The sequence below is a fragment of the Thunnus albacares genome, chromosome 20, assembly GCF_914725855.1.
Source record: "Thunnus albacares chromosome 20, fThuAlb1.1, whole genome shotgun sequence".
Lineage (NCBI taxonomy): Eukaryota > Metazoa > Chordata > Actinopteri > Scombriformes > Scombridae > Thunnus > Thunnus albacares.
Genome location: NC_058125.1, coordinates 9,194,851 through 9,220,358, shown reverse-complemented (window position 1 = coordinate 9,220,358; position 25,508 = coordinate 9,194,851). Strand labels below are relative to the sequence as shown.

At 41.6% G+C, this 25,508-nt stretch overlaps 1 protein-coding gene across 1 annotated transcript; it reads left to right on the top strand.

Moving 5' to 3' along the window:
- The first annotated feature begins 319 nt into the window (after positions 1–319).
- Positions 320–24,715, top strand: si:dkey-121b10.7 (heparan sulfate glucosamine 3-O-sulfotransferase 6). The gene is made up of 2 exons (XM_044338608.1): positions 320–1,180; positions 23,021–24,715. Exons 1-2 carry the CDS (start codon positions 702–704, stop codon positions 23,637–23,639), a joined length of 1,098 nt encoding a protein of 365 aa, XP_044194543.1. The 5' UTR covers positions 320–701; the 3' UTR covers positions 23,640–24,715.
- Positions 24,716–25,508: the final 793 nt, after the last annotated feature.

The following is a 25,508-nucleotide window of genomic DNA, read 5'->3' as shown; positions in this document are numbered from 1 at the left end:
AGCATCTCAGTGAGTGTGGTGATTTGAAGGGGAAATGAGGGGAAATTGCATCCTCAGTCCTGCAATCAGAAAATAATATCCCCTCTTCATCATGTTCCCCTCCTCCTCCAATGCATTAATTACAATTAAACTAACGACTATATTTCTGTAAAATTGCTTTCAAAATACTGCGATATGAGAGTTTCTCCTCTCTGTCGGCATGGAGAAGGTGTAATAGAGAGGGTGCCTGTTAATTATTCTGTTGTTTTAGTGTCGCACGGGCTGAGGATGGAAGGGGCGTGTGTTTGATAAACAGGGCGTGTATTTGGCTGTCACACGGAAAGGGTTTCCTATAGAGTCGCTGCCAGGGAGCCACGGGAACGCACAGAAGGCACGGAGCGCGGCGAGACGTAAATTTACAGCCATCTTTCAGCGGAGCCTGGCTGGGACTTTGCTCAAGTTACTGGTGAAACCTACAGATTGTCTTTGATGCTTTGACGAGCTGACAAAGAAAACTGGCAACGGGCAAGTAAGATAAGCAGAGGAACATGTGGAGCTTTTTGACGCGCGATGGACAAGTTTTGCGCCACTTGCTGTTGTGGCAAAAGCGTGGTGATAGTTTTAGGCGTTCTCAGCTTGAGTGACTTTTAAAGTCAGTAGTATGAAGTCATTTGACATGGCATGTTTCCTGCGTTGTGTCCTCATGCTCAGGGTTGCGACTCATGGGATGTAGTAAATGGAGAGCTGCGTTCAACTTTGGACACCTGAAGGTGCAGTCCAAGCTGTCCGTGTTCTTTACCATGATCATTCTCTTCATGTACCTCTTTTACTGCCTCAACGGATACTGTGACTCCTTGCCCAGGCCTGTGTATGACCAACAAACTAATTTTCAAAATAAAATTATCTTAAATGATGGACAAGAAACGTCAGCAAAGCAGCTCGGCGCGTATAACGCGTCCCCGGTCTCGTTTGTCCGGGAACAGCTGTCGGACATGGGAATCAGCGATGTTCCATCCACCAATATCTCTATAGCCAATACTTTCGGCAGCAAAAAGTTTCCTCAGGCCATCATCATCGGGGTGAAGAAAGGTGGCACTCGGGCTCTGCTGGAGTTCCTGCGCATCCATCCGGACGTGAGAGCCGTCGGCGCAGAGCCGCACTTCTTCGACCGTTTCTACGATAAGGGACTGGAATGGTACAGGTAAGCTTCTCTTTGATGATACAACAGTTCACAAGAGATTGTTAAACTCAAAAGCAGAGGCTGTCCTGCTGGCCCCAAACGGGAAAAGGATCGGAATAGTAATGAACTAAAGAGTCAAAGTTCAGGTCAGAAGTCACTGACGGCTGATTAGAAGTTGTAACTGCGGACTGTCACTTGCCAGAAGGAAACGTCTGCAAATTAGTTAAAGTTAGAGCTCTATACTTTCTTTTTATTGTTTAATCTTCACATATTCACATCCTTAATGAAGCTTTCAAGGGGCAGAGTTTATTCTTTAGTTTTTACGCTTTTTGTTCATGGAGGAAAAACATTTACAATCACACTATATAATGAGCCCATGTTACATAAAACAGGAGAACATGACGATTTTAATGAATTATATTAAATGTGAAGAACGCAACAATATCTTTGAATTGATTTTTGAATAAATATGAGACAGACACTCTACAAAAATGTGTGTCAGCTGCATAATTTTATGTTGACAGATTAGAAATATTTCCATTTTTTGTATGTTCTGGTTCACATTAAGAGAAGTTATCAAATTTCAGGCTAAAAGAAAAAAATATTTAGGGTGTTTTTACTGCTCTCAAATGTAAAAATGAGTCAAATTTGACCCTGAACATTAGCCTATGTAAAGCTAAAGATCTGTATGAAAATATGCAAAAGCCTTTTTATTTTGTGTTTATTAAACTGGTTTCTGGTGATATATTTAAGGCCACTCATACATAAAGGCATTGATTTAAGATGTATTCATAGAAAAATGCAGTAATACTTACTATTCCTGTGACACAGGCCATATATTGCATTAGGTGTTAATGTATTAAAATACACAGGTCATGCAGGCCAAGTACACTGGGGCCCTTAAACCACAGGGGCCCAACAAGACCCCAGCTCTCTTCTAGATTATTCTGGATTGTTTGTAAAAATTTTCCCTGTCAAGCAAAAAAAAGCATGTGATTTATTTTTTTCATCGTCAATATTTTGAATACGTTGAGCATTTTTAGTAGTTAGTGTGCCTGACCAATCTGATGATGTGGATGTCTGATCAGGCAGATGTGCACGCTGCTGAGTCTAAGACACTTGAGCTCATTTTGTTTCTCTAGAAGCAGTTTGAGGAAACCTGCAAACTGAAAAGTGTCTTTACCAATATAAGTTCATAAATAATGAGAAATTGAGAGTTTTCCAACATATTTTTTCTTAAACTTTTTTCTCAATCAGTGACCACAGTGTTAAAAAGTGTAGCTGTCCTCAGGGGACCGAATGTACACAAACCCTTATTATCATGTATTTTTCCAGTTGCCTTGTTACACTTAATCATAGACATGATGCATCAGGAACATTGATTCACATACACTCTCCTCTGATAAGTCCACATAAATATGTTTTTGCCCAGGTGCACACATCATGTCATGCTGATGTGATCAATCCCTCTCCTCTCCTCTCTCTTCATTAATATCTCTCAGCACCAATGATACCCTCTGCTGATAGCTTCCAGTGATGGCAGCGTATTCAGTCCCCTGCCAATAAATTGCTGTTTATTGAGCTGACACGCTGCTTCCCTAAAGTGTCCATGTTGGTCCCCTGAGGGCCTTCGTCACTACCAGCCTGATCACAGGCTGAGGGAGGACGTGGATTGTGGATGGTGGCGGTGCCTGAAATGAATAAGTCAACTGGTCGTGTATTTTCTGAAGGAGGATAAGTAAAAAATGGACCTTTGAAGGTTCATACAGTAGTTTTATGTTACAAATAGCCTACATTTTGTGCCAGTACTTTGTAATTTTTTCCAATTAAATCCAGACAAATGAAACCATTTTCTGGATAGCAGCGTGCAGAAAGACACGCTCAGTTTTATTCTACAAAATCAAATTAGCGTAATTAAAGAATTAAATCTGAGAAATTATGTTTTAAAGCAGTTGTAGTCAGACAAATCCTCTTTTTGTGGACGTGGCTGCTGTCTGATATCTGATAACACAGAAATGAGAGACAGAGAGACAGACAGCAGAACGGAGAGGCAGGGACAGCGGAGAGCCACCATCACAGAGGAAGAATGAGGAAAAAAGATCCAGGGAGTAAATGACGGTTTGATAAAGAGATGTGAGGAAGAGAGAGGAGAACACGGAGGTGTGGCAGAGAAATGTAGGGTGAGAGAACAAGACAGAGAGACATGGCGAGGGATCAATACAGCCGGGTAATGATCAGTTCACTGTGAGGCTCAGGTGGTACAGCAGTGACATCATAGGTCAAAGCCTGTGTGTTTGTGCAGACAAGTGTTGTTTTTTTCTTGTTTCTTTGTATTGTATTCAGTAAGGTGTTACAGGAAGAGGAAGAGGATGGGGTTTTTCTGGCTGCAAGTTACAGCACACATACATATTAAAGTCGTGAGTGATGTGGACAGCTGCTTGTTGCAACAGTTCAACTTTGAGTTATGAATGACTACAACTGAACCTGAAACCTTCAACAGAGGCATATTGTGGCTTTTAATCATCCAGTAGGTGTAAAGTCTGCAATCAGTTTTCATAGATGGGAAAATGCAAAAATGCAAACTAGAATTTTACCTAACTATTGTAACTGTTAGTCTCTGTTAATGATAGGGGAGAGAGCTGTAACTAATTATTATTTTCATTATCAATTAATACAAATTATGTCCTTGTTTCACTGTTAAATGGATTTTAATCATTTTGTCTATAAATTGAAGATGAAGCCCATTCAGTTTCCTTGTTTTATCTGATCATCAGTCCATAACCTAAAGATGTTCAGTTTTCTACCTTATATCATAAAGAAAAGAAGCAAATCATTACATTTATGAGTTTGAAATCTGAGAATTTGGGGTATTTATGTTTGAAAAATAAATTAAAAAATCAGTAAAGTGGATATTCTTGGATGTGAGCATTTCACCACTACATGCACGATTTATCTGGAAGGAAAAGGTTTCACATATTGTTTCCTTTTTTATACCTTTTCATCATTACTGTCATATTCCTGTCTGATATAAGGGGACATTTAAGAGGATCATATGGGTGTAAAAGGGTAACTGTGAGATGGTGAATGTCAGCATTGTTGTCTCAAGTATATACGTATTGTGGGTTCATGTCTCCCCTGCGGTTTCACACTGACGGTACAGGAGTGAATAGTTAGCACGGAGTGGAGTGTAAAATGAAAAACAGGAAATAATCCTCCAAAGCAGTCAACTAGAACACTACAGATTACGTCACAATGTAAATAAAAAATATTCCAGTTCTCTCTAATATTGTCTGCCAGGCTTCAGATTTTTTCACGATAGTTGCGGTAGGATCAGGGAGTATGACTTACAGAATTCTGTGAATTTAAAAAAAAGAAGCACAAAATTAATATTTTCACTATCTTCTCTACGGTGAAATTATCACCATCACAATTTCCACCTTCTGCCAATGGCACAATCCCATTGGAAGCAAGTTGTGTGGGGTCAAAGTTCAATTTAGCTGAAATTTGGCGTGTTCAACCTGGTGGAAAATCAGCATAGGGCTCACCGCAGTGGCTGAGAGAGCTGCTTTCCATTGGAAATTATGGCAATGTTAAACTTTTGGTGTAAAAAAAACCCATCTGTTTGTAGATACAGACCAACTGCAAATGGGTACTTCAAACTGGATAACATACAGTATGTCTGCTAATCTTTGGTGACATAATAATAGCTAGTTTTGTCTTTTTCTTGTGTTTGGTATATTTGCTGCAAATTCTTGGTTCAAATATAATTTTGCATGTACACTACTGGGCAACAAAGGAAAACTGTAAATGTGTCCATCAAAGATTTGGTTAGTTTCTACTTTTTTAAGAAATATATAATTAGTGTGAGGGGAAACCCATGCAGACTTATGACGTTCAGCTGAAGTAAGGACGTGAATGGTGACAGTAGAAAGAGTTAAAGGTGAGAGGAGCATTTGACCTTTACACGTTCCTTTTACTGCTCTCTGCTGACAGGAAACTGACCTCACCTTGTACTCTTCTTACACAGACATGACGTATTCATCTCTTTCTTTTTCTCTGTCTCTTCTCTCTTTTGAAGGCGTAATGAAACGTGTGTTTTCGCTCCGTCCTAAAGCGCTGACAGCTCGTGTCAACACTGCGTGAATTGGACCGGTTTAATGACAGGTCAGGCATTAACATGGACAGCTCAGGGACATGCGGAGGAGCTGAGAGGGATTAGGCCCCCAGTCACAGTTAAACAAGGCCTTATGAAGCATTAGTCAACACCACCCACCCAACCCCTCACCTTGAAGCGTGATGAGCGCTTCAGTGTTCCTACACTTCAACCTTCAGTGCTATAGGGAAAGCCTATTGTACCCAGGGGCAATGTAGCTCATTGGCCTACGGACAAGTAATGAGTTATTGGGAATTTTTATTTTTATATGAGACAGATGTAAATTTTTAGTCAAGTTGTCTTCCTTTCCTTTCCTATCTTTCGCTTCCTTTCCTTTCCTTTTCTTTCCTTCCCCTTCCTTTCCTTTCCTTTCCTTCGTTCCCTTTCCTGTCTTTCTTTCTTTCTTCCTTTCTCTTTTCTTTTCCTTTCCTATCTTTTGATTCCTTTCCTTTCCTTCGTTCCCTCGCGTTTCTTTCTTTCTTTCTTTCCTTTCCTATCTTTTGTTAGCTTTCCTTCCTTTCCTTTTCTTCCTTATCCTTCGTTCCCTTTCATCTCTTTTTCCTTTCCTTTCCTTTCCTTTCCTTGCCTTGCCTATCGTCTGTTTCCTTTCCTTCCCTATCGTTCGCTCCATTTCCTTTCCTTTTCCTTTCCCTCTTCTCCTTTCCTTTCTTTGTCTTTCCTTTCTTTTTCTTGCCTTCTTCTCTTTTCCTTTCTTTTCTTTTCCTTCTTCTCTTTTCCTTTCTTTTCCTTTACACTAGTAGTGACAAAATCATTTATTTGCAACAATCTGCCCCTTTCTCGTTCAGTAGCCTATGAATAATCCGTATTTATGTTAAAAGACTTCCCCTATAGCCTTCCTCCTCTCCTTCCTCTTATGTTCTCCTGCTTATTCCATACTTCCACATATCATATGTTGTTATAAAAATATTATTCATTTAGAGTAATTACATGTTAAGTACCCAGTGATTCACGTATATCAATTTGAAACAGAAGCGTAGCATGTGGAGCCAACGAAATCATCTGAAACCAGGCTGGAAAGTATCACTTGAAGATTTATTCTCTTCATTTCAAAGAGCTGTCTGTGTGTCTTTGAGCCTAAAGGAGAGCCTTGGCCCCTGTCTTTAGCTGGTAACCAAGTAAAACACATGGACATCCTTAAAGGAAGCATTTGGCAAATTGTTTTAGAAAAAAAATGCTTATATGTGGAAAAGCCTTGGCTTTGCCATCTACTGGAAACGATTCTGTGGTCTGGTGGTGGAGAACGAGGGTTTAGACAGCCATGGTTTGCAAGTGTGTGCTTGGATGTGTGTGGATTCATTCACACTACTTCAGCTTTACCTGTCCACTCCCCCTGTTCTTCTCAGCGCCTCTCCAACCTTTTCCTGACATAATAAATATCCCGCAGATATAAATGTCATTTCCCGATATCGATCACCTAAAATAGGTTCTCTCTATTGATCTTCCCCTCTCTGCTTTTATCACGCTGTTGCAGCAGAAATGAATTAACTTCTGAATATTCAATCTTGTTGACAAGGAGCTGTTACTCCTTTGCACCGCTGACATTTACACCCCACAGTCGGAGTGTTGCTGTAGCGGATTTATTGGGTTGTTCAGGTCACTCCGACTGTGTAATGTAAAGCCACCAGACAAGTTCTCTTTCTTGTTAGAGTCGATGATTTTGCTCCCTGCCTCTAAATCTCCTTCCTCATCGACTCTGTGTTTCTTTCCCTCATATAGTCCCTTCTCGAAGAGCTGGATGTGCTACCTAGACAGGAATGTTCAGGTTTTATTTCCTGTTAGACTTTTCTACCAATCACAAGGGGATTCTCCTGGTGAATTCCTCTCTGCGCACATTCTTGGAAGCTGCATTTTGCGGAGAGAGTTTTTCAGACTGACAAAGGTTTTCGGCGAGAGAGAGAGGCTCTCAGGGAAGAATTTGTAGAAATAGGAAATGTATAGATCCTGCTGGAAGAAAGAGGGCTTTGTGCAGAAGACAGGGTTCAGTGCTCTGCATAGTATTTAAAGCCGCATCAGTGTCAGAAGGAAAAACATAAGCGGCACCACCACGCACATCTGTCAGAGCTAATCAACATAACATACACACACTGTTATTTACATGTAAACGGATTTTTTGTCATAATTAATACAATATGTAAATTAGGCTGGGAAAACTATAAAGGTATAATCAAACATGACTTGATAAATTGGTGCAGGATAGGTATGGATTTTTAGTCTGAGGGGAAAAAAAGGCCTGATCCAACTCAGTCATCAATATTTTGACAGCTCGTCATTGGCCGACCTTTCCCCTCCTAGCACGCTGTGTCTCATCCAGTCAGAAATAATGGAGTCAGATGGGTAGGACTGGTGAGAGGTGCAAGATTAAAGGATCACTGGGGAAACTGGGAGCCTCACCACCACATTTCAATCACAATTACAGAGGGCAGAAAGAGAAAGTTTGTGTCAAAATGCAGACTCCATTCATCGCTGTGACTGACTTTTAATTTCCGTCTCTTCAGTTAAGTTCAATTTTCTGGGTTTTAATTTCCAGACTGTCAGACGTGCGTTTTAAGTAAAAGACTCAAGACATGCTCCTACTTTTTTCTCCTCTTTCTGCGTCCTCCAACTTCAATCCTCTTCTGTGTGTCTCTTTTCTCTCGACCTCGCTTTTTTTTTTTTACGTCTTTCTTTGCTTCGTGCCATTTTAGATTTCTTGCAAACAGCGAGTGAGGCAAAGCAAGAGAAAATATGTGCAAGGTCTGAACGCATGACAAAAACTGTCTTACTTATATGACTCATGTGAAAAAGAGGATGTGATATAGGAATAGAAAGTGGAAGTTTACGTAAAAGCTGTAATCCCATTATGGAAAGTACCGTAAATCCAGTGGTGAAAAGTACATTTACTCATGTGTTGTACTTTTTTAAAACCCTTTATTTAATCATGTAATCTCATAGAGATCGAGATCTTTTTAGCGAGAGAGACCTGAGTGCAGCAGAGGAAATAATAACAGAGTTGAGACACAACCAAACATGGCCACTCGCACACAAACACATACAAACTGCATCAGAAACAATCTCTAAAACAGCTCTAAAAAGTTAAACCTTTAATTTCATTCAGTGGTGTGAGACTTTCAAAGTCATTTGTAATTCAATGGAACTGAGGTCAGACTGATGTGGTCTGATGAGCAGTGTTTTTTAAATTTGAGAAGAGATGTGATATCCTGAGGCAGCTTCAGTAGGAGACGTTTAGGAAACAAAAATGATAGAGTCTACTTCTCAACACTGTCTGTACTCTTTCATACGGCACAAAGTGATGAAAATGGTAAATTTATCCCCTGTAATGAAAAGCAGGGCATGATGTTAAACTGCATCATGCTGTTTTAAAATGGAATTAGCTGCATGAGAGTACAGGATATCTCCTTAGTCAAGCTCAGACATGATGGCCGATTACACAATTTTTCTCCTCAAGTAATGCTGATTTATTTGTAATTTACTGAAGAGTTACAATTTTACATCACTTTATACTTCTACACTTCAGTAGAAAAAATTGTACTTTTTACTGCAGTACATTTATTTGTCAGTTACAATAAGTACTTACTTTGCAGATAAAGATTGTACTTATACATTGTACTCATATATTGATTGTACTTATATATTATCAGATAATGGTGCAAGTTCTTGAAATAACAACCCATCAATATATATCTTCCATCTCGACTGGCTGCAATATATAAATGCTGCTCACATGTTAATGCATCAGTGCAAATAATACAATAATACATTATGGATTACAAGGAAGGGGTCAAATGACTGTATTTACTTTTAATACATTACACTGCATTACTCTTCATTTCCCTAAATAAAGGATCTGAATACTTCTTCCACCATTGGATAGCTATAATTATTTTACCTCCATACTATTAGCGTATCAGAAATGTTTTCCATATCTGATATAAGTGTTTAAGAATGGAGGGGAAAAAAAGCAAACAATATTATCAAAAGACCATGAAACAGAGCTAAAATATTCCCCATTAACTTCATAGAAAAATATTTAACGCTCAAAGTTGCTGTTTAGTTTTGTTGGACAGAACAGATACTCAAATCCACACCCAGTTTACCATCACCAGTCTGTCTGGAGAGGCAGGTAATTATTGACTGAGTGTGCATATGTGTGTGTGTATGTGTGTGTGGTCGTCGACCTCTCACTGGTGTTCATCTCTGTTTAATGTCTGACTGCCTGGGTGAGTGTGTGTGTGTGTGTGGGGGGGGTCATGAGAACCTTGCAGTCACCCTGAGAGTCCCACAGAGAAACACACCTTCCTTTGTCCTGTTATAAAACCTCCCTAGAAAACTCCTATCAGTTTGACTTAACCAACTTAGAAGAATTGGTTAACTGCCGGTGATTCCTGTGCTCATTTTGAGGGGAAATAAGATTAATTACGCCTGAAACTCTGGCAGAGAGCTACTGCTGAATTTGAGGACAAGTAAAAACATCAAACAAGATGCAGTGATGGGAGGAAGTCTGGAAACCAACACCAGCTCCTTCTTCATGTCCATCCAAACTCTACTCCGTCCTGTATGTTTGATGTGCGTGCGTGCGTGTGTGTGTGTAAACGTAGCCAAAATCCACTGAGTCCACTCTGAAGAGCCTGATAGATGGCACTAATAGCAGACCGCTGAATTGGCTGTTTCCAGTTGTAAAAGCTGTGCCTTTGCCAGCAGTGATTTCCGTTTTTCTGCTTAAGACACTGCTAACAATGAGCTGAGAAACCACAAGGAGTGGCAGGCTGAAACTGCTCGGAAGTGGGTTTTCGTGATCGGACAGTATCGAGTGTTCTTATTGGTTGGGACCTGGGGAGTTGCCAGACAAGCAAAAGTCCATGTTGAGTCAATTACAGTGTTTCTGAGGTGTGTGTGTGTGTGTGTGTGTGCGTGTGTGTGTGTGTGTGTGTGTGTGTGTGTGTGTCTGTCTGTCTGTCTGTCCCACATGTGTGTGTACTCATTTAGAAAAGCTGTTTAATTATTGGAAACATGGTTGTTTTCTCTGTCACTTGTGCAGAGTCAGAGAGGAGGGTAAATGTTACAGTATGTACATGTTGGAAGGAAGTCTCATGTTTAATCTTTAACTGGACTGAAGGACAAAACTGCAGGTTTAAAGATAATAAACAGCTCTGTCTATATCTAGAAATACCAATCAATATCTATCTATAATGTAATATATTGAGGAAAGAGACAACATATTAGTGTATATCCAAATATAAATAACGATGTAATGATACTTAATAATTTTTTATATATATGGACATTTTCAATGTATTTGAAACACAAAGAATAATCCCTTAACTTTCAAATAAAAATGATCATGTATCTTAATATAATAATATAATTTGTATATTTTTTAATATTTATTTTGAAAAAGTATTCATTGGCATAGATTGAATGAATGAAATTGAGCTTGAAGGGTCATTCTTGACCTTGGAAACAGAAACAAAAACAAAAAAGTCTCAGTGCTAAGGTTACTTGTTATTTCTGGAGCTTTCAACCACATTCCATGGCTCTCATTAGCTAAGTTCTCATGGATGTGGTTTAGTTGTTCTCACATGACCTAAGCAGAGAATTTCAGTCACGTGTGACCTGAAGGAGTTGACAAAAGAGCAACTCTAGCTACTGAGGAAGGTCAAGAGATGTGGTTAAAAAAACTTCAGAAACAACACATTGGTTGGACCTTTTTATTTTTATTTTGTCAGGATATAAATTCAGTCTTTTCACATTAAAATACAAATTTAATTAATTAAATCATATTTATGATATTTTTTAATTCAAAAGACCTCTTAAGGATATTACTGTAAATTTAAATTAGCAGTTGAAAATATATTCTAAACCAATTTCACTAACTTAACAGCTCAGTTATGTAACTGTGGCGGGGACATCATGACATCACTGGGGTCAGGATGCAGGAGGCAGGAAGCGTCTCTCTGTAATCTGTCCGTCTCTCCACCCCATCTATCTGTCCATCCCTACCACCATCATGCGTTTAGGAGATCGGATGAAGGCAGGGTGGGGCCCCGGGGGCCCCCGGCAGCTCGGAGATAAAGCCACACAAGTAGGCCACTGTGGGCCTGGCAGGAACACAACCGCAGATTTTCCCATTTGATAAGTCAGGAGGGGTGGGAGCAATCAGTGGCAATATGCACACACACATACATACATTTGCACTCACTCATATGGACACATACATTCAGACACACACAACAGGCTTTACCTTATTACCATGTTATCTCATATCAGGTTGTTATGCTATTAAAGATATAATCACTGAATCTAATTTTTTCTGCTATTTTTTGAGATTCTAGTTTAATTTTATTCGTTTGTGTTTTGATGACATATTTGCTCACTTCCTTCCTTTTTTTGTTTCTGAAGTCAGAATTTTAGTACTTTGCTGTCTGATTATGCTGTTTACAAGCTATCAAAAGCTTATGCAATAGTTTGGCATTTTGGTAAATATGCTTAATTCACTTACTTGCTGAAAGTTAGATCATAAGATTGATACCACTCTCATGCATGTCGTGAAATATGAAGCTAGGCCTACAGCCAGTAGCTGGCTAGCTTAGCTTCGCATAAAGACTGGAAACAGGGGGACCAGCTGGTTTCCACTGTTTTATGGGGGTTGTAACTGCAGATTGACGTGTTTTACACTTCAGGTTTTGTATGGATTAAACAAACAAGATAAAATGTGTAAATGAGTGAGATTTAGTGATGTTGACAGGCTGATTTTGTTACCTTTGGGCAGAGCCAGGCTAGCTGTTTTCCCCTGTTTCTAGTCTTAGCAAAGCTGAACGGCTGCAGGCTACAGCTACATATTTAGCGGAGGAGGCAATTACCCTAGCTTAGCATTAAGACTGGAGGCAGGGGTAAACACCTAGCCTGGCTCTGTCCAAAGTTCAAAGTACGCTAAAAGGCACCTCTCAAGCTCACTAATTAAGGTGTTGTATCTTCCACAACAATCCATGCACAATTTTTACGGGGAGTATGTGCTGTAACTATTTGTTGGTGACCAGTGGCTGGGCGCAGTGACTTTCTCAAGTCTCTGCTGGTTTTTCTGGCAACCTCATGGTGATAATAAGACTCCAGGATGTCGCGCCCAGCCACTGTTGGCTTCAGAAATGCTGGTACGCGCATTTTTGACTTTGGAGAGAGCCAGGCTAGCTGTTTCCTCATTTCCAGTCTTTACGCTAAGATAACCAAGCCTAATTCCATCTCTCAAAGTTAACACACAGACATAAAAGTAGTATCAATATTCTCATCTAACTCTGGAAGGAAGAAAGGAATAAGGAAGAAAGTGAATTAAGGGTATCTCCCAAAATGTCTAATTTTTCCCTTTAAGACGAATTGCTGCCAGCTAATGCTAAAGGTTCAAACAGTGAAAAATTAGTGGCTTGGTTGAGAATCACACATGCATTGACATGAAAGCACACACACAGAGAGGGAGGTCTTTCTCTGTGATTAGGGCTGCCCTGGTTTCTCAGAGGAAACTCTGACTGACCACTTCTCACTCACTCACCACTCTCAGGCCCTGTGATGTCTCTATTAACTGTTACGCCTCTATTTTTCCCCTCTGCTAGACACATTCTTCTGCTCTTTCCTACCGACCTACCCCAGTGATGCAAACCTCCTCGGTAAAAATACTTTTCACCACCCTGGTGCGTCAGCCAGACAGTAACCTTCGGAGTGTGTAATAGTGTGCCACACACATGCTGAAGAGAGATACGGTAACATGAGGTGTCAGCAATGTGGTTTTATGTAACATAGATAACGTGTAAGGGGCTGATGGATAATATTTTGCACATTTTTTCATTCCTAAAAGTATAGATTGCTTCCACCAGAATTTTCTTAAAATCTCCTTTTGGCAGGCCAACCTACAAAAAAATTGTATAACTGAAAAAAATTAAACAAATATCTAAGAAAGAGCTTTTCAGTATTTTTACATAGCAATGGATTCATTTGACAAAAGGCTGAATACTGGCCAGAAACATCATCCAGTTAATATATTGCTCCAACTCCAACAGACACAAAGAGAAGCACTACTCTTCCTTCCCTTTTATTGAGTTGCTTACAGTCCTTTCTGACTTCTAATCAGCCCACAGAAGCTCCTCAGCCCTGTATTTGCCATCAGTAATGACAAACTGGAGGTTATGCATATAACCAATGTTCCCTGAGGGAGGAAAACGAGGTACAACAGATCAGTATGGGGATTGCGTCCTCGCAAGACCCACCTGAAGAACCTTTCTCAAAATACCTGTTAAGGCCAATGAGACTCTCACAGGCAGGGGGAGTCCCACCTTCCCCTGAGGCTACAAGAGACCCTGCACAGTCTCTGCTTCTCAATCTAAACTGCACTTCACCAAACCAAATAAGTGGTGAGGGGCTGACTTGTGCTGTAGCTCGTTTCCCTCCCTCAGGGAACATTGGTTATGTGCAAAACCTCCAGTTCCCTTTCAATTAATACATTCAGTATAACACATCAGTATGGAAATATGGCAACACACTCTGAAAACACCCCTGCAGAAGACTGAGATGAACCGGACGTTACACAGCAGCAGTGATAACATCAGCTACATTGCCTTCCTGCTGAGAGTATAGACTGAGTGACATCCTGTGCTGTGATATCCTGGTGATGAATGTATGTGGAGAAGTCCAGCTCACCACAGAGCACACATCCTCTGCAGAAGTTCCTTTAAAAAGGGCCCAAGATGCGACCATACCCCTGGTGGAGTGTGCTTGCATGCTACCAGGCATCTGTATGCCTTTGCAGGCAAGTATGCGAGATGGCCTCTGTTATTCGGTGAGAACAGTGCTTGGAAAGTGCCTTCCCTTTAACTGGGTTAGCAAGACAGACAAAAAGCTGGTCAGTTGTGCCTATTTCCTGTGTTCAGTCAACATACACGCACAATGCACGTACCGGGCATTGATTATGCAGATGCTGTTGCTTGGTTGATGCAAATGGGGGCAGTGAAAAGGATGTCAGCTCAGAAGATAATGCCCTGTATGACAAGGCAGGTACTATAGGGATACATGCAGAATTAGGATGCAGTATCACCTTAGAGCTGTCTAGCGGAAACTGTAAACATGAAGGATGAACAAAGAGCACATGGAAGTCTCCCATGTGTTTCGCTGAGCACAGGGCCAACAAAAACGCTGTCTTATACAAAAGCGTATCAATGCCCACAGATGGTAATGGCCCAAAAGGCACATCACACAGTGTATCTAGAACCAGAGCATGGTCCCACTGGGAAATCATGGTTTTGCACATCAGCCTCTTATGCTGTACACTCTTCATAAAACACATCACCAGAGGATGGGAACCGGGGGATTTTCCGTCAAATCCCACATGGCAGGCAGAGATAGCCGAGAGATAGACTTTAATAGTGGAAAAGGAAAGGCCTCTTTCCAATAATTCTTGGAGAAATGGCAAAATATCTACCACAGAGCTTTGGAACGGAATAATATTCCTTCCGTGACACCAAGCATCAAATAAACGCCACTTAAGCGTCTATAACTCCTGCGTGGACACTGCTGTGGCACTCTGTATTGTATCAATGATGTTGGCAGGCAACCCTGTCATGGTCAGTTTCTCCCTTTCAGGGGCCAGGCCCACAGATCCCAGATTCCGGGGTGCAGGTGCCAAATCTGGCCCTGGGCCTGCAACAGTAGTTCTGCTGTTCAGAAGATGAAATAATCTCCGCAAACCATGCTTTCTTGGGCCAACGCAGGGTGATCAGTATCATATTTAATCTCCCTATACGCACACGCTCCAGTATGGTCTTGATCAGCACCACTGGAGGAAACATGTACAGAAGTTTCCAAGGCCACTGATGAGCCAGTGCATCTAACCCGAGGGGCACGCTCCGATCCTGTAGTGAGAGGGCAAACTCTCGAGGCAAACAAATCAACGGTGGCTCTGCCAAAGTGACCCCATATCTATTCCACTATGTTGGAGCGCAATCTCAACTCTCTCACCAGAGGAAAACCCCTGGAGAGAAGGTCTGCCCCACCGTTCAGTATTCCCGTGATGTGCATTGCTCTAAGAGAGGGGAGGGGAAGAAAGTGTGTCCTTCCCTGTTTGTTTATGTGCACAATTATGCACATATTGTCACTGCATACTAGAACATGCTGTCCCAACAGAAGATCCATACAGTAAAATTGTGTTAGTGACAGATGCACAGCATAGAGCTCCAGCAGATAGATATGCCATGACCTCTCCTCATCTGTCCAGGTCCCATTCACATGCACGTTCCTGCAGAGGGCTCCCCAGCCCCATTTGAATGCATCCGTGGTGACCAGAACGCGTGAGGGAACCCGGCCCAGAGGGGCTCCCTCGCTCAAACGCAATGGATCTCACCATGGGAGCAGAGCCCTCAGGCACGAAGGTGTGACCGTCTTCTCTCTGACGAGAGAAGAACACCTGTCTGTCCTGCACCCAGCACTGGAATTTTCTCATCATCAGCAAGTCCAGAAGCACTACTGGAATCATAGAGGCCATCAGTCCCAGCAGGCACTGGCACTGATGGAGACTCACAATGTGATGCAGCTGGAGCAGACCTTGCACAACCTGGCACGATTGTCTATAGAATCCAAATCCAGACCGAGAAAACATTTTCTGGCTGGGAGTGAGACAGCACTTTTTCCAGTTTATGATAAATCCCAGAGACTTTAGGTGAGTCACCAACTGGGACATGTGGGTATTGGCCTGATATGCTGAGTCCAACAGAATCAATAAATCATCCAGGTAGTTGAGGGTTCGAATCCCCTGGCCTCTGATCGGTGCCAGTGCTGCCTTGAGGCATTTGGTGAAAACACAAGGAGCGAGGGATAAGCCAAATGTTAGAACTTGGTCTTCATACGCTGTGCCGTCATAAACAAAGTGCAGAAATTGTCTGTGTCTCGGTAATATTGGCACGTGAAAATTGGATTGCATTACCTGGCATAATGTCAGCATTTTGAACTCGAACTTTCTGAGGTGTTTGTTTAGTACTCTGAGGTCCAAAATAGGATGGAGACTTCCGTCCTTTTTCAGTACCACAAAGTAACAGCTGTAAAATCTTCTTTGTTCATGGGGACGCTAGCCTGTTTCTCCAGCAGAAAGTGGATTTCCTCTCTTAATGCTGGGGCGCAGGATGGATGTACTTTTGACATTGCAATGCCTCTGAATAGTGGGGGACACTTCCTGAATTGGAGTCTTTAGCAGTGGATCATGGGAAACGATCCACTGCGACACCCTGCATGCCTGCCAAGAGGTTTCCCTTGTGGCCAGTCTGCCAAGCATTCATGGTACCGCAGGCTGGGGTGGGTCAGTCGGTCTTGGTCAGAAGATCTCCAGCACCGATGACCTGGAAAGGCTCCCCTTCATCTCCTCCACCTCTGACTTCAACCTCCTCCTCCAAGAGGGCATTTGACGGGAAGCGAGGGAAAGCTCATCCTCAGACAGCACACTGAGCTGTATATTGTTGATGGAGACAGTGAAGTTGGATGGGTCCTCTTCCATACCCGTGTACTCAGTGGGAGGGAGGATATCATCCATGTGATCGCCCCATGACTGTCCTACTCCCTCATCGAAGTTCCCGCCTTCGGGTTCAAACTCCACAGACAACTCGGCGGCTTCAGACAGCAGGGGATCTCCATGTGTGGCTGAGCTTCCTAGCATCTTCAACAGGAATGTCACACGTCTTTCCAGTGTCATCCTCTGGATTTGGCGACAGTGCACACAGGGTGAGCAAGTCCCACTTTAACATGCAAGATGCCAAGACACACCGGGCAGGTGTCATGGGTATCTGTCTTAGAAAGAGAAAACCTGCAAGCACTGGGGCACGGACAATTTTTTGCCTTCACAGCTTTGCTAGCTTTGTTAGACCCACTGGAATGGCTTTTCTTTTTGTCAGGTGCCATTCCACTTGGCGAGTTAGCTTGCTAAACAGGTGTGGAAAGCTGTTATGTTAGCGAGGCTAAACAGGTGCATGTTAGCTGGGCTAAACACGGCAAAGCAGTTAGTTAGTGAGCTAAACAAGCACTGTGTAGAGAGCCTTGGTAGCAAAACCTTGGGCAGAGAGCTAACTCACCTCCAAACAGGCAGTTAATTCACCAGCAATGGTCCTACGAGAGTCAGGTTATGCAGTTATGCAAGGTAAAGTGCAAAAAGATAGAGTGGAGACTGTGCAGGGTCTTTTGTACCCCCAGGGGAAGGCGTGACTCCCCCTGCCTGCAACAGTCTCATTGAGAAAGGTTCTTCGGGTTGGTCTCGTGAGGATGCAATCCCCATACTGATGTACTGATGTTGTACCGAGTGTACTGACTGAAAGGAAACCTCAGAGGCAGACTGTATCTGTCTTCATATGTCCCTCTGTAGTGGTTGAGGATGTTGATGTGTTTTAAAATTCCTTCACACATGTCAAATGTATTCATAACAATCTCACATTGAAGGATACAGTAGAGGCCAAGAGGAGGCTTTGAAGTTGTAAAAAAAGTGGAGAAAAGAGAGGAGGTGAGGGAAGGAGAAATGGAGGGGTAGAGGAAGGAAAACAGGGGGAAAGAAAGCATGTACAAGAGAGAAATCTGCACATGATGACATGTTGCATTATATGATCCCCCGTGATCCCCGGTGGTCTCGCCCTCTGAATCACAACCATCTGCCTCTGACCTTCAGGGTGGAAGAGTCCATTTCCGTGCAGTACAGGGTGGAGGGGATTAAGAGGGTCCAGGGGTCTGGCCTCAGGCCCGGCAGAGCCGGCATGGATCACAGCTTTCCGAGCTCCGAACCAGAGGGAAACGTCCTAACCCAGAAACACTTCCCTCATCTCCCCAATAGCTCACACACACATGCACACATACGGAGAACTTCATTGCTCCCAGATGTGGATCCATCCTGTGGAAGGCATGTTCAGATGGTTATTGTGTGTGCGTTGTGTTTGTGTGAGTGTAGAAAGCAGAGACAGAGATAGAGAGAGAGACGGGAAAAGCGATAATAGCCACTGTGTTTACAGTGCCTGCAGGTGCTCTTTTTAATTTAAAATATATACACAGTTACACACATGTATTTTTTAGTTGTGAAACCCTTCATTCAAGGCAAAAATGTACCCCACACGGTCACAGAGCTGTAACTTCTGTGAAATTGTTAAAAACAGGTTTTCAGGCTAGCAGGACAAACTGCAAAACAGATAAACTTTCATTTTTATGTGTTTTAAAGGTTATTCATTTTACCCCAATAATCACTGGTGTAGACCATACAAAATACCTAAGAAATGGTAAAGATACTGCACTCTGGCCTTGGACAACAGTGTCTAAAAACTGAATTGTCTTGTCCTTTTGAACTTGTTTCAGATTATTTATTCAATTTTTTATTATTTATATTTGCTTAATGTGTGTCGATCTACCATTTATGTTTTAAACTGATAAATAAATTACTGTTATCAACAGTGCATTTAATTTTTGATTTACAGGTAGTTAAACCGCACCAAACAGTTACTTTTTAAAAATGTTTAGCAGGACTAGCTAAACTTTAGCTGTTTTTTTTCCCTCCATCATGACCGGATTTAGTTACTGTGTTATTTATGTGGGATAAACAAACTGAACTACCAAGATGTCAGCTCATCAAAAAGATTTAAATTACAGATAACAGTCAGGATAGCTGTCTGTCTGTGGCAGTGCAGAGAGTGGTTTGACATGGTTTTTAGCTCTATTTAGCAATTCTGTATACTGTTTTCATGGAAATTATTCATTTCTATGGCATAATTTTTTTATATGGTAAAGCAAATGTCAAAAAGATTCTGGTGTTAACTCAAATATGCTGCATGTTGGTTTGTAGGGCTGAAATGAAAAATTCTGTTTCAATCAATTTTAATACATAGTGTCTACTATCTGTGCTTGAAGTAGACCCTGATCCTCTCCTGTTGCTTGCATGTGCCCTCATATTCAAGTCATAAACAGTGGCCTATTAGCCTGCAGTCCTTTAAACAGGCCCTAATAAAGCTCGGCCCACCCACACACAGCACAGCAAAATGTGAGCGTGTGAGAGCGCCTGGACACATTTGTATGCACAGATAAACGCACATCTGCGTACTTTCAAACCCAACCACATTCCTGCTCCAGATGCTAACGGTAAAGGTGTGATGAAAAACAAACATCAGGTTGCTAGGTTCCCCTAAACTCTTTTTGGAAGCTATACAGAGGCCAGTGGTCAGTGGCGTCACCATACACAACAATTAGTATCAGATAAAAAGAACAAACACTATGTTTTTCATCTTTATGAGATAAAAAGAGATTAGTTGCTCCGGAATAGTGGGTCCAAGTTGATGAGAGGATTTTGTGCTGTTTTTCTCCACATCTGTGCTCTTACCTCTCGTTCCATCTTTTCTTCTCTTTGCTCTTCTTCTTCTATCCCTTTTCTCTTGTACCCCCACACCCCCCTCTCTCCTCCCTGTGCTCCACCGCTGTGTGGCCTCCTCCCGGGCTTTCTGTTGTACCAAGGCTGTCCTGTGATTACAGGCTAGTGCTCTAAAATGTAAACATGATGTCAATGGAAGCCCCACTCAGCCTCGCATGGAACACCATGGCTTCCATTAAACTGATTGGATGAAATTAAACATCCATTCAGTGCTACAGACACACTCACAAAACGCCAAACAACCCAAACACACTGGCACCTCAGTTGTTTTTTCTTTCAGATCTGTTTTGGGGCAGTGGTATCACTGCATACGACCGCACAGAAAAACAGAACCAAAAATATAAAGGAGTCATAGTGCTGTTTTGTTTTTCTCTTTTTTATTCCTGTTGGTTTTATTTTATTTTCTATTATGTCACGTCAAGTCTAGGTTTTCCAGTGACCATGTTTGATATGAGAAAATTGTTCCTCAATCTAAAACATCAGCAGTAACTGTCAGGCTTTAGTTCCAGTTCCTTAAGAGCAGAGGGATTATTTCTGTAGCCACTGTTTGTGCACAAATGTTCAAGAGCCATACTGGGAGAAATCAATCGTAAAAGAGGCAGACTCCACTGACAGTAATATTAAGGAACATAGTGCATAGTAGCCAAAAATATGTTGATTAAAGGATGCAGCTCTACTTTTTTGCTACTGGAAACACATGCTTAATTGCTCAAGCAGGTTCTCTGGGGGTTGCTGAGAGACATTCTGGGAAATGTGGTAAAATACAGGTAGATGAGGCAGATTGAGGAGAAGTAGATGCACCAAAACCATGTAATTTTCACAAAATAACCTCACCGATTGATGACACATGAGAGTAACAGTAACCAAAAGGTGGAATTTCCTCTCAAAGCTAGAGTTGTTAAACTTTCCTTGGATCCAAATGAGAAATTTAGCCTTTTCTGGGAGTCAGATTCATAAAAAGTATATTGCCACTCACGTCATGTGGTGACCAGAAATAAGCCCACGACCCACAGTCTCAGAAACTTGGCTTCAGAACGATAGGTTGTAGCTTATGCTTTGGCCTTAAGTGCTCATTGTAATACATCCCAACGTTCAGACTAGCCATAAAAACAGTATTGTTTTTCTAAACTTTTCTCCCTGAGGTATTCACTGTATTTTCCTCGATTTTGTTTTGCCCCGGCCCTGTAATACAACTCAGGGGTTTCTTATGAATACCATAAGTTGTGTATTTGGTGTTACCCTCATAGATTCATGCCAGGGGCCATGCCGGACTTGGAGCCGAGTGTGTGTATTGGATCAGAGAGAGGAATGGAGTTGGCTCCATCACCACACACCAGAGCTCAGAGCCCCATAAGCCCTTCACTTGCAGACCAACCACGAAGACTCAGACCCGACCATCACCACATGCCTGCTGAGGCGGGAGGGGGAACTGTGGAAATTAGCTGAGAGATCTTTCACAGTTGTAACACTGGCGTTCCTCACTGCTTAGATTTCTAAAACGCAAACTGAACCTGAGATTTGAATCTCGTCTTTTAAACTCAACGAAAGGGGCTGTTGTCTTTTTTTTCACAGAGGAAAATTGGCAGGATATTTTTCACAACGGAGGTTATTAGAATCCATTTTAGTGTTACAGTAGCATTTGAATGAAATAAACGACACAAGACAAATAGGTTTTCCTTTCCCTCCCATTTCCCTTATTTTATATACAATCTACTCTGGCACGTTATTAGGGCTCTCAGTCAAACATAGCCTTTGGTTGGGGTTTGTTGAACTCTTTGAGGTACTACTTCTTCTTAGCCTCTGAGTCATCTAAGTAGGGGTAAAGATCACGAGAAAGAGGGCAATCCAGTCTACTAAAAGGCAAACTGTGCCTAGAATACCTCAACCACTGCTGATAATAACAATCAGGGGGCCAAAGGCAATAACCTAGTTTGAACGAGAACACATGGCTGCCATAAGATAATACTCAAATAACTTGTGTATGTTATAGGATGCTCTTGACTTTTTGACTTTGTGTTTTCTGTAAGCATCAAAAATATTCTAACTTAACACTTCCAATCTGCTCTATCTGATTGGGCTACACGTGACTCCTCCACAGGTATTTTCTAAGTAGAATCTACAAAAATAAAGAATTTCCACAATTTTGTATCATCTAAAGAAATAGTTGAGCTTCTTGGGAAATACTCTTATTTCTTTCCGCCGAGAATTAGATGAGAAGATCGAACTCACTTATTTACTTGTCTTCCACAACAATCCATACACAAACAGAAATGTAAAATTAAAAAGTTATCGTTTTCCCTAGAGTTACATGCTTTAACTATTTCTTTGCAACCAGCAGCCAGGTGCAGTGATTTTCTCAAGTCCCCATTGGGTTTCTGACAACGGTCACAGAAAAACCCCTAGGAAGTCATGCACTAACTACTATTGACTTTAGAAGTGCTGGTAGACATATTGTTGAACTTTTGAAGTACTGATAGGGGTGTTTTTGACTTTGGAGAGAGCCAAGCGAGCAGTCTTTACTCTAAACTAAGCTAATCAACTCATGACTCCATCTCCATAGTTAAAACACAGACATGAGAGTAGTATCAATCTTCTCATTTATCTTTCAGAAAGAAAATGGATGAGAGTATTTCCCAAAATGTCAAACTATTCCTTAATATGACATGATAAGGCTCAGCTTGTAATATGTTTTACCCACAAAAGGGGAAAACAAGGAATTAAAGTGAAGAAGAAAGGTTTTCCAGCCCTGTAAGACTACAAATACCAGCGGTATGATGGTAATGTGGCTATTATTTTAGTCCTGTGGGACATACTCGAGGAACACAGTGAAGAACAAGAGCAGAGGGAGAGTCCAGGCAGTTATGAGCCTGTTTAAGAGGAGGCAGCGGATGAGAGGAAATTACTTTTCTGAGGTTAATATAGCCTTGCGGTTTTCCTACAGTAGCCACTCACAGACTCCCTCGCAGTCTGCGCTGACATGGTCACTCCATCACTGCCAGCAGCTAATGTCATGTTTATCTCCCTCTAATCACAGATTTAGCCCACTAATTACAAAGCAAAATCAAAAACCCTTCAAGGCAACTGAGGCACCATCAAAAGAATTTTCTGAGAATTATGAGAATATTAAGGGAATGTATTAATTTTTTCCAATATATTTATGTTATTTTTGTAATAGAGAGCATATGCTGGCACTTTCTCAAGTATATTCATGGAATGTTTAGAGTACAGTTTTATTAATAGCAGTGTTTCTCTCTCTTTCTTTTTCTCTTTGATCCAGGAACCTGATGCCTCGTACACTGGAGGGTCAAATCACCATGGAGAAGACTCCCAGTTACTTCATCACTAAAGAAGCCCCTCGTCGTGTTTTCTCCATGAGCCGCCACACCAAGCTGATTGTGGTGGTGCGTGACCCTGTGACCCGGGCTGTTTCTGATTACACCCAGACTCTGACCAAATCTCCCGGGCTCCCATCCTTTCAGAACCTGGCCTTCCGCAATGCCACCACAGGCCTCATTGACACCTCTTGGAGCGCGGTACGCATTGGCATCTATGCCAAGCATCTAGAGAACTGGCTGCGATTCTTCCCACTCTCGCGGTTCCTCTTTGTCAGCGGCGAACGTCTGGTGACGGACCCAGCGGGCGAGATGGGCCGGGTCCAGGACTTCCTGGGACTCAAACGTGTGGTGACAGACAAGCACTTCTATTTCAACCAGACCAAAGGTTTCCCCTGCCTAAAGAAGCCAGAGGGGAGCAGCAGGCCGCGCTGCCTGGGGAAGTCAAAGGGCAGGCCCCATCCCCAGATCCCCTCTGAGGTCCTGCTTAGGCTCAGAGACTTCTACAGACCCTTCAATCTCAAGTTCTACCAAATGACTGGCCACAATTTTGGCTGGGACTGAACGGCTACTCACCAAAGCTCTTAAAAGTTGTCAGTAGCATTGTTGTTCATCCAACAACCAAGACCATGCAGGGATGCTTTAAAGACATTGTGTGTTACCAAAGCTTTTACTGTGCAAAATATGCTTTTCTTTCATTTCCTAATCTATAAAAACTGAATGCAGGATGATCTGCCAACACACTCTCCCGCCTTCCTCCAGGTTTACAGCAGCCATGCTAACAAACTTTGTGAGAGCTTCCCAAGATCCACTTTAGCAAACAATGCTAAACAAAGGGGCAAGAGGACAAGCCAGATTGAAATATACTGCTTATCTGTGTAAAGTTGGAACATCTAGCACTTGGCACCTTCAGTGCCAGAAGTATGCTAAGCTCTATGTGCTGTACTTAACAGCACAACATCCACATTGAAAATAAAATTAGAAAGTTAAACCAAATGGCAAGAGAGTAACAAACCTTGGCAGCAGGGTAAAGCTATGATAAACCAAATTACATATTGGACCTCTGCTACAAAAACAACACAAACAGCAAGGAAAAAAGCAAAAGGTTTTGAATTGAGTTATGCACAATGGAACAATCAAATAAATGTAAATGTGTGATGTGTTAATCATTCAGAGTCACATCAGCATTGTTCAGTTTACCTCTAGGTAAATAATCTGAAATGTTTATACAGTATATGCAGTTATAGCGAGTTCTTTTCTCTTCAGTTCTTACAATGCAATCTCTTATTCTGGATTGTCTTTTAATTTCATAAAAAAAATTAAAAGTAGCAAACTGCAGGAGTAAACCTGGTACTGATGCAAAAGGTACAAGTGTAAAAACACAGTTGACTATGTGCTGTAAATTTGCTATTATTTATGTTGCCAGTATAATGCTATTTGAAATGCTCACCACATCTGTATCTGTGATTGTTTTCAACTTCATGTGATCAACACTCACCTCCACAAATGGTACTTAACATGCAACTGTATATTTCTAAAATGCTAATTTATAAGTTGACAAGCTATTGTTGAGATGTTTTCTCTGAGACTTTTGTATTTGAAATTCTGCTGAAATTCTGACTAAAACTTTTATTCTAAAACATGTGTTTTGTGCTTATTTTTGAACTGCATGTCTGAGAACTACTCTGTTCATCCTCTTTGTATTTATTCCAAACAAATTGATAATGCTGCTGCCGGGAATACAAAATACATCTGTGGGGCAGATGATTTTTTTCTTTTTTTTGTCCAAAGAGAGACCTACCAGACTCTGGATGATTACAAAAAGAAAATGTAGTTAATCATTATTGTGTTATTTCAAGTGATGAACTAGAAGGAAAGCACCTACTGTATATGAAAATGCTGCAGATTGTTATGTTAACCTTTCCCCTTCAACCATTTATAAAATCAAGTGTTAAACTAGCTGGATAAATCACTTTTTAACATATCTTGGATTGTTATTGATAAATAATACTATGCCCTTCAACAGTTAACTTTAAAGGCATAGACCATTTGGGAAATAAGCACTTTATTGTTGAGAGTTAGATGAGAAGGTTTCATATCTGTTGTATCAATCTTCTTATATATCTCTCAGCAAGGAAGCGAATAAGGGCATCTCCCAAAATGTTAAACTATTCCTTTGTGAGTGAGTGGTCAGTCAATCTTTGGCAGTCAGCTGCAGGCATCTGGAGCTAAATTTGAAGCTAACGTTAGACTGGCTTTTCTGATGTGTAAGCAATCAATTCACTGGGGTGATTGGAGACCTTTTGGGGATGGCAATCTTTGACCTCGTCACTCCCCCTTGACCTGTGAGCCTGGTCGCCATAAACTGCTGACTGCTACCACCAGGCTGGTTAATGGAGTCGCCCTGCATGAGCTATGCTCGCGTATGTGTGC